The 10,292-nt window shown below is 30.4% G+C and overlaps 1 protein-coding gene across 1 annotated transcript; it reads right to left on the bottom strand.

The window, feature by feature from the left end:
- Positions 1-3,853: 3,853 nt before the first annotated feature.
- On the bottom strand, positions 3,854-6,827 carry LOC133800965 (pyruvate decarboxylase 1). The gene is made up of 6 exons (XM_062239081.1): positions 6,118-6,827; positions 5,705-5,868; positions 4,974-5,624; positions 4,766-4,883; positions 4,352-4,540; positions 3,854-4,228 (listed from the first exon to the last, which is right to left on the bottom strand). The coding sequence occupies exons 1-6, from the start codon at positions 6,643-6,645 to the stop codon at positions 4,058-4,060; spliced, it is 1,821 nt and encodes a 606-aa protein (XP_062095065.1). The 5' UTR covers positions 6,646-6,827; the 3' UTR covers positions 3,854-4,057.
- Between the last annotated feature and the right edge of the window lie 3,465 nt (positions 6,828-10,292).

The raw sequence follows: 10,292 nt of genomic DNA on the forward strand, positions 1-10,292 counted from the left end.
TGAGGGTTAATTCTAAAACTAAATAGTTATTGAGCTCAAATCTATAATTTGATTATAGATTAATTATTCGCTAGTGAATTAATGGTACTTAAGGATCAAGAGGTAGTTAGAAGGGTGTTGACACAGTTTTTCGCCAACAGTGTATTAAGAAATAATAAGGAAGATTAGTGCTTAATGGTAAACCATAATGAAAAATAAACAGAATTCACTCAAGAACACAGAACTTTTACGTGGTTCAGTGGTTAAAATCCACCTAGTCCACGAGTCAATATTATTGTTGTTTTTCTCTCTATTTTGGCAGAGTTTTGGTATTACAGAATAATGGTCCCCTTTCCTGTCCAATATTCCCAGTGTCTATAGAGGAATTTCATGGACAGATTTGGGTAACCGTGTGAGTCAATCATGATTTTACATAATGTCTACATTTAATACAAATAATTGTCATTTATAGTGGGATATGATTTGATAAAAAGATAAAAGGTTCCTGTTATCTCGGATAATAAATACGATAGTCTAGTCATAAATAAATGTATAAAGGGGATCCCGAGTCTCTGGGGATCCCTGAGTATGCAATATACTAGAATTACCACGAGCTGGATATCTCCTCCAAGCTCGTGCTTCGACAGCTATTTAATATTCCGAGCTCACGCTTCACAGTCATCGTATCCTTAGTTCGGGATAAACTCAAGACGCCTAACACCACATATGACCACTATGAATCTCGAGTTGCTCACATGGATAATAAGTAGATATTATTCCCCTTCATTATTTCTCCGTGTATTTATCTGCCAGCTGTAACCGAGCTGAGTGAATGAACTCGTGCTAAAATCAAGGTACAACAAAGGGTAAAACAGTAATCTTGACCAGATCTAATTAACGAACCAATAAATGAAGGACACAACTGCATTTATTGATTATATGAATGGACTACAAGAGAAAACTATGTAAATATAATTCTATAAATACTTAGAGTGCCATTCCATATTTATAGTGGAGTAATCATGGAGTTAATAAATAAGATTATTAGATTAAAGAGTTTAATTAATAATCTGGTTTATTGGAGCTTCGTATTATAGGTCCATGATCCCCATATCACCTCTGTCCTACACTGTCAAGGGTAATGATGTCAAAAGAAAAATATGCAGAGAGAATGACTTAATTGCAAAGGAATTAATTTTTCAGGGCAAGGAAATAATTATGTGGTAATTATGGGCAATTGATTAATTATGAATTAATTAATTATTTAAGTATATAGTTCTATTTTGAAAAAATATATGTTAAAATAAATATTAATCATGTTTGGATTAATATAAAAAGAGAGATTAATAATTGTCTTATTTATAATAAGATATTTATTTATTTATTTAAAATTGTTTTTTTAAGATAAAGTTAATTTTGAATTAACTGAGATTTATTTTTGGATAAATATATTGTCTTAAATATTAATTAAACAAATTAATAAGAAAATTAGGGATAACCCTAATTGTGTGGGGCGACACACTCACTTTACAGTGGGTGTGTGGTGCCACATAGGGATATTAAATATTCATGGGATTTGAATTTTGAATTTCAAATCATTTGTTTATTTAATTATATATATTTAATTATTCTTTTAAATATGATTTAAATTAAATAATTAAATATGTTATAATTGATCAGTTTTATTTTAATAAAATAAAGACTAATTAATTAAGTTAAATATCTTCATAAAACTGAAAGATTGATACTTTCAGGAATAAGTTATTTTAAGCGATTAAAAAGTTTAGACTGTCTCTCTCTCTGAAAAGAAAGCAATAGTTTTTTTCTAAACCTTAAAAACTATTCAATACATCATCTCTTAATCAAACCTCTCTAGATCCCATGTGTGTTGAATACATCTAGAGAGTTCTAAATCAACATTTTGAATCCTACATGCCCACACACGTCCTTGTGTGTTTGGGGATTGGTCTGGAAGATCAATGTGTGAGCTTTCAGAATCTAGATAGGAAGATCGTTGATTTATACAAAAAGATTTATGGATTCTTGATAGGCTATAATAGGTAGTCTCTAATCTATTTATATGTGATTTAATATACCTATATATGTATAATCCTGGCTGGTATTAATAAATTTTTTAAAAGACACATTCCGCTCGTAACTTTGATTTACACTTTTAATACCAACATGCCTAACAATGGCTCTTGGCTCAGATTCAACAAAAAAAAAAGGCTCATAAACCCCAACCCAACTTAGACCATCTTCTCGCTATAGCTTCGCCACAAAACCCCAACCCAAATCATCATCTTCATCACCATGTCTTCCATGGTGTCTTCGGCAAAGATTGAGCATGGGTCTCTTCTCTGAAACTCAGCATTCAGTCTGACCGTCGTCGTCTTTACCTAGGTCTGCGACGTCGAAACTTTGGCCCACACTCATGCTTGCTAGCTTCTTAGGCTCCAGATCTTCCAACTTCGGCCCAACTTGCTTAAGAAGAAGAAGAGGAGGAGGAGGTGAAAGGAATAAAGAGGGTTGATTTTTTTTATTTTTTTGTTTTAATTTAAATTTATAACTTTTAATATATATATATATATATAGTTTGTAAATAAATAGGGTTTTTATTTAATTTTTAAATTAAAAAAGTTTTTTTTTTCTATTTTTAATTAATTTAGATATTTTTAGTTTTATTTTTATTTTAAAATTAATTTAAATAATTTTTTATAATTTAAAATTAATTATAATTAAATTTTAATAATATATTTTAACTGGACCAATCACGAATAGGCATATGTTGGTCTAGTCAGCCGTAAGATAGATTAACAAATAGAACTAAACTTAACCTTTATTGACTTTCCATACTTTCCATGCTAAAAAATAAAATTGAACCTATGATGCCTACAAACCCAAATTTTGGGTAATTATGCTGTAAATATCCATTTATATAATAATACATAATTTATGCCAAATTATTACACACCTGTGTGATTTATGTGGCTAATCTTTTTAACCTAGTGAAACCCATCTTAAATATAATTGGATATTAAAAAAAATTGCCACAATAAATATGTACAATATTTTAAAATAGTATAAATGATGTGTGCACATACCATTAATAAAAATAAACACAAGTATCGAATTTTGAAAAATAAGATAATCAATTTATATGTACTTTTACATTGAATTTTTTTCTCAGTAATATATAATAAACCACATTAAAAATTGTATCGATGCCTTGGAATTAATTTACCTGTTATTTACACTTAGATCTTAGTTGATAAAACTTTGATTTTTTTTAAGTGGATAACTTATGAGTGTTGTATTTTCTATATTAAGAAAGATGCGTTAAGAAATAAATTTTTATTCTTTAAAATTATAGAAGAATATTTACGTTAATTTATATGAAAAATTATTTATTTATAATTAATTAATTAAATTTTTGAATAAAAGAATATATATATATACAAATAATAGAACCAGCCTAATTTTATATGTAAAATAATAATTATTTTCATTTTATCCCACTAAAATTTATTATTCAATAATATCCTATTATAATCTTTATTTTGGTCTTATTAGATTTTACTTAATTAAGACAAACATTACTATCTCATAAGTCTTGGTTCTTTGTTCTATTGAATGGAACCGTGGTGGCCTCACTCTTTGGAAAATCTAATGAAGTAATTTCAGTGTGCACTATCTTAAGATTCTTTACACGTGCATGTACGTACTCGCCTATCTCAATCAAATGCATCCCACTTTACTCTTCCTCTTAGAAAAGACATGGAAATAGCCTCATTCATAATAACATGAAAATAAAAATTAACCCATATAATATAAACATGACAAGCATACTCACTATTTGAGAATACACCAACCAGAAAAACAATAATTAATGTACTTGATCATATAAAGAAAGAGATAAACAAGGAATGTACTCTTCTGGAATACACAATAATAAACTTTAAAAAAACAGATATTAGAAAACTCTTCACTAAGAAATGTTCAAACTTTTAGAGCTAAAATCACTCTTAAATAAGGGTAAGGCTTTTTTTTCTTTTTCTTTTACTTTTGTTATTTTTTTTTACTGAGGATTAGGTGGGCGGCTGTTGGCAGCACAAACCCTGGAGCCCCATTCAAGCAGCTCTTTGCTAGTATCATCTTTGTGAACAATCACCTCAATGAAGCACAATGAGTCCTTTTGGGGACCATTTGCTGTCTCAATTGCTTGAATCAGCTCCTCTTCACAGAAGACCTGAAATAAGATTTAGCATATAGTCAATAAAGTGATCTCAAATCAGCAAGCATTGCTTGCCTCTTTAAGAGATTTTCAAGCAATGTTGGTGCATATGAGGCTCATCATCAATTGGCTTTTTACCTTGGTAGTCCAGCATTTTCCTTCTCCGTTATGGATGGCATCGACCAAGGCGGTGTAGTTCCAGTTCTTGATCACATTGTAAGGCCCGTCGTGGATCTCAACTTCGATTGTGTATCCACCGTTGTTTATCAGGAATATGATTGTCCTCTGCCCACATCGGATCATGGTTGAAATATCTTGAGCAGTAACCTATTAATCATTCAACAACATAGAATTTTTAGAACAAGTATGTGACCAAGAATAGGAAGTTTGGACTCAGAATGCTGCAAATATTACAACCCACTAGTGAATTTAGGCCTGGTTGAAGAATGTTACCAACCAAAACAATAAAACATTTGCCCAAAAAAGTTGCATTTAGAGAACAGAGGTGTAAAGATTTTTCATGGCCAAGTACTTGAGTAACTAGATTTATACCTGGAAGCTTCCATCACCAATGCAAGCAATTACTCGCTTTTCAGGTACAGCCTGAGCATAACCAAGAGTAGCTCCAACTGACCAACCAATGGATCCATATTGCATTTGGAATTCATACCTGCAAAACCATCTTCAGACTATTACCTGAAATCATACATTTTAATATACAGGAACCCAAAAAAAATAATCTCTTTTTTCTTTTATTTACCCGCAACCCCTTGGCAACTTCAGCTTCTGACAGTTAAACCAGGAATCCCCAGTCTCAGCAATCACAGCCGTTTCGCTTGAAAGCATCTTTTGAATATGCTGAAACATAACATTAACTCTCAAAGGTTCTTTAGGCTGACACTTGAGAGGCACCCCGTCAGGGACATAGATCCTATGGTAGTTTTCATAAGCAGTAGTGTTACGCTTGACCCTCTTTGAGAGTGCTCTGAGAAAATCCTTCATTAGAATACATCCAAAAGCAGGGCCATTGCCTATTGTCACCCGATCGGGCTGCACAATGATTGCCTTCTCCTTCTTCAGAAGAAGGGAATACCCCACAGAGCTGTAGTCATTGAAAATAGGCCCTGCAAAGATGTAAGCATCAGCAGACTCCACTATTTCAGCGCAGAAGGCAGTGCTGATTGCCCCCCAATAAGTCCCTAGGAAATGTGGGTGGTGCTCGGGGACAAGCCCTTTGGCTGATGGCATAACTGAGACGGCATAACCGCAGGCATCAGCGAGCTCAACAAAGGCATCTGTAGCGTGGGCTGCTCGGAGTTTAGGCCCGCCCACCATGACTGGCTTCACCGCCTTGTTTAAGAACTCTGCTGCAGCCTCGACTGCAGCCTCTAATCCCATTGAGTTACTCAACCTGTATAAGAATAAATTAAGTGAAAACAAACATTACATTACAGATTCACATGAACATAAAGATCAACAATCTTATTATACCTTGGAGAGAGGGAAAATGGAACCGGTTCCCGACTGAAAGTAGGATGAGGAATACCAGGCAAGTTACAGCTTATACTAATATAAACAGGCTTGCTTTCCTTCAAAGACGTTGAAATGGCCGTATCGATCATTTCGTGTGCATCTTCCAAGTTATTCACCACGGCCTGTAAGAACCACACAAAAAAACCATACATAACATTGATTAATTTTCATCATCAAACATATTAAATCGAAACACCCATTAAAAAGAACACATATCGAGAAAATACATTTTTTTACTGAAAAAAGCATCACTTTCAAAAAAAATCACAAAAGCTTTTATTTTAAAGCATAACAATAGCAATAAACATCAAACACTTTCAATTTTATATACCCATGTTGTAAAAATGGATAATTCAACTGAGAAACGAAACCTGAAAACAAGTGACAGTCTGAAAACACCTAAGCTCCTGGGAAAAATCGGGTAACCCAATAGTATGATGAAGGATTCGGTTAGTTCCATAATCGTTAGAGTTGGGACCTCCAACGATACAGATCAGAGGCAAGTTCTCACTGTAAGCGCCGGCGATCGCGTTAAGAACGCTGAGTCCACCGACGGTGAAGGTGACGACGCAGGCGCCAACGCCACGGCACCTGGCGTAGCCGTCAGCAGCGTACCCGGCATTGAGCTCGTTACAGCAGCCAATGTTGTTGAGCCCGGGCTCAGCAATGAGATGATCAAGAAGGGTGAGGTTGAAGTCACCGGGGACGGTGAAGACATCAGTGACCCCAATCTGAACGAGTCGCCGAGCCAGGTGACGACCCAGAGTGGCGTCGGCGGAGTTGAACACAGCGGTGGAAGGGACCGAGTTCTGGATAGTGCAAACGGCGCCGTTCGGAGGGCAACCCACGTCGCTACTGGGCGGTTTACATGCGTCGAGAGCTCCAATTTTGGTGTCCATGGAAGTTGACTCGATCACAAGCGGAAATGGAGTGAGTGAAAAAAAGACTTCTTCTTTGGGTTTGGTTTAGAGAACTGTGGTGTGAGAGAAATGGTTATGGTGGTGGGAGCTTTTATAGGTGGAAAAAGAGTGAGGTTTTACTGTGCTGTGATTGAAGATACTATGGGCAGTTTCTTGAGGGAGAGGCTTTGAGAAGAAGCCATGGGCGTCTATGGATTCTCATTTTATTTTATTTTTTTGCTAAAATCTCATACTAATTATTAGTGATTTTTTTAGAATTAATTATTAGTGATTTTTTTTGGAATGTATAATAATTAAGAAGAGAACAAAATCCAAACTTTTTTTTTGTAACATTAATAATAGTCATTTATAATGTAAAACTCTCAATATATATAATATTAGATTTTCATATGAAAATTAATTGGGTTGTTACATAAATACTCTTTTCTTTTATAAAATGTCACGTGAAGGAGATTATTATATATAAATTATAATTGTAAAATTTTTATGTATGGTCAGTGTGTCACTCATTATAAACAAATATTTGTATAAATTTTGTAAGCTTAATCAATAAAGAATATTTTAATGAATAAATTAATTAAGTTTAATTAAAATGATTTGTTTTGGTAAGTAACAAAAGAATAAAAACAAAAATGGCGTCAAGAGTTAATGCCGGAGGAGCACGCGGATCAAAGTACAAAGCCTCCTATAACTATTCAAAGGACTAGAATGTTCAAAGTTTGTGTTCAATTTTGCATATGTTGGAGGATTTCGTAACAGTTTTTTTCTATTTTTATATATATTTAAAAAAAAAAGGTAGAATCATTAAATTTTTATTACAATTTAAGAAATTATTTTCCAATTTTTTTTTTACAAATATTTTGCAATATAAATTTAAGTAAATATTATTAAAGTTCTAGTTGCCATACACGATACACAAAATGCTTTTGTTGAAAAAAAAAAATTGGTTAGATCAGAGATTCAGAATTAATGTTGTAAAATTTTGTATGGCTGCATGGGTTCTTCTTCATTTGAATCTTGTATAATATAAAATAATTGAGCAAATCATTTCTTGATTAAATATGCAATAAGTGATTAAAATTATTCTTTTATTTTCCATCGGAATACTATAGTTGTGTTTGGTAAAATTTTTGTTTTTGAATTTTTTAAACATAAAAATAAAAATATTATTTTTATTTCTGTTTTTTTATTTTTTTAAAATAAAAATATATTTAGTTACTATTTTTATTTTTTGTTTTTAAAAATAAAAAATAATAAATTTGTTTGATAACTTTTATTTTTATTTTTTGTTTAACAATATAAAATGAGGTGTTGATTTGAAAAAGAGCGGAAAAAAATAAACTAAAATTTGAAAACGGTTTTAAAAAAAATTGAAAGTGGAAAAAATCATATTTTCAAAATTTAATGAATTTAATTAAAAATTTTAAAATAATAAATAAAAATAAAATTACCTAATAGTTAAATTTTTAATTAATTAAATAAAAAACTATTTTTTTAAGTGTTACTAAACAACACATTCATACTTTCAAATATTATAAAGGCATCATATCTTTTATTTTATTTTTAAAAAATATAATATAATATAAATTTTCAAAAATTATGAACATCTTTTTCTATTTTTTTTCTTTCTTATGCAAATATCAAAATATGCATTGAATGTTTATGTGGATATATATTAGCTAGAATGAGTATAGGAATAGAATATTGGGAGTTTCTTTAAGTAGGAATATGAACTCAAAGCACATATTTACTCATTTGATATTTGTGAAAATACATAGAACTTTATTGTAAGGAAATATTGAGTTCTTATCATCCAACACATAGATCATGTTGGTCCAATTCATGTTATGTCTCATGTGATATGTTGTTCATATATTTGTAAAATAAAAATTACTGTGTTGTTGTGGCAAGCGATCTTAATCAATAATGTGTTAATATATATATATATATATATATATATATGTGTGTGTGGCCATTTTACTCATTAATCAAAGCTTACATGAATATAGATATAATTAAGAATAAAAAAAATAAATAAATATAGATAGATAGATAGAGAAGAAGAAGAAGAAGAAGAAGAAGAAGAGGATATTTTTGATACTTTTTACTTCATATTTAATATTTCGGCGTAATTTTGACTATGATAAAGGACTTTTAGTCTTTGTATAATTTTAATTTGGACTCATACGAGTCTTGACTTATTAGAAGTATTGTTGAGGAGAAACTAATGATCGACACCATCAACTTATTTCCAAAAACATATAATATTAAAAAAAATAGAAAAAAAAAACAATTCACGTGAAAATAATAATAAAGGGAAATATGGTTTTAATAGTAATTAAAGAGTTACGTGGCTAAAAAGAAAAGGAAATGTGGTGAGATATATGTTTTTGTGGTCATGAAGAAAATAGGAATCAAGTTGATCTCAAATATTAATATTAATAATAATAATGTTAAATTGTTAACAAACTAAAATTGGCTTTCACTCGTAGCAATTCAGGCCACAGCATCATTCGTTTTTAGGTTGGATTCTTGTTTTTAATATTAAACCACGCTCTTAACTCTAATACCACTCACACCAACTCATACATAATGCATAAATTATTATTATTATTATTATTATTATTATTAGAATAAATAGTATTTTTGTCCTATGAACTATTACTATTGTATGATCGTGCCCCTTGAATGATTCGCGATGTTAAAATTTCCCTGAACTATGCACGTTACTAAAATATGATACTTCTGTTAGATTTCATCATATGTGGCTAACAAATTGATGATGTAGCATATTGTCGATTGATGTGACAGTGTCATGTGTAAAATAATTATCAATTTTGTCCCCCGAACTTTGTCCACTACCAAATTATACCCCTTTTATAATAAAAATTAAATCGTTAATAAATAAATTTTTTTAATTATCAACAAATAACTATTTTTTACTTTTTATTTTACAATATTAACTAAAACTATTTTAGAATGAACATTTAAAATAAATACTAAAACAAAAAAAAAACTTTTAATTAAAGAGGTGAACAAAAGACTTAAATAAATAAATAAAAAATTTAATTTAAGAGGAGGACAAAGGGGAAACAAATTTGTTTTAGGATTTATTTTTGTAATTTTTATATTAAAATATATTTATTTTATATTGTAAAAGAAAAGAAAAAGTAAAAAAATTATTTGCTATTAATTAGATTTTTATTTTTTTAGTATTTGAATTTTATTTAATTAATTTGAAACTTTTAGTATTGATTATTTTCTTAATCTTTTAAAAGGTTTTTATTTAATTTTTAAGGATTTAATTATCATTTTTAAAAAAAAATTAAATTAGTCTTAATAAAAAATACACGATTTGGTAGTGATCAAAGTTTGGGGGACAAAATTTCTAATTATTCTACACATGACACTGCAACATCAACAAACAAAATGTTACATCATCAATCCGTCAGCCACCTAGGATGAAATCTAACAGAAGTCTCATATTTCAGTAACATGCATAGTTCAGGAGAATTTTTAACATCGCAAATCATTCAGGGACACAATCATACAGTGTCATAATTCGGGGGTAAAAATGCTATTTATTATTATTATTATTATTATTATGGCACTACATTTATAACAAA

This window comes from Humulus lupulus, chromosome 9, assembly GCF_963169125.1.
Source record: "Humulus lupulus chromosome 9, drHumLupu1.1, whole genome shotgun sequence".
NCBI classification, from domain to species: domain Eukaryota; kingdom Viridiplantae; phylum Streptophyta; class Magnoliopsida; order Rosales; family Cannabaceae; genus Humulus; species Humulus lupulus.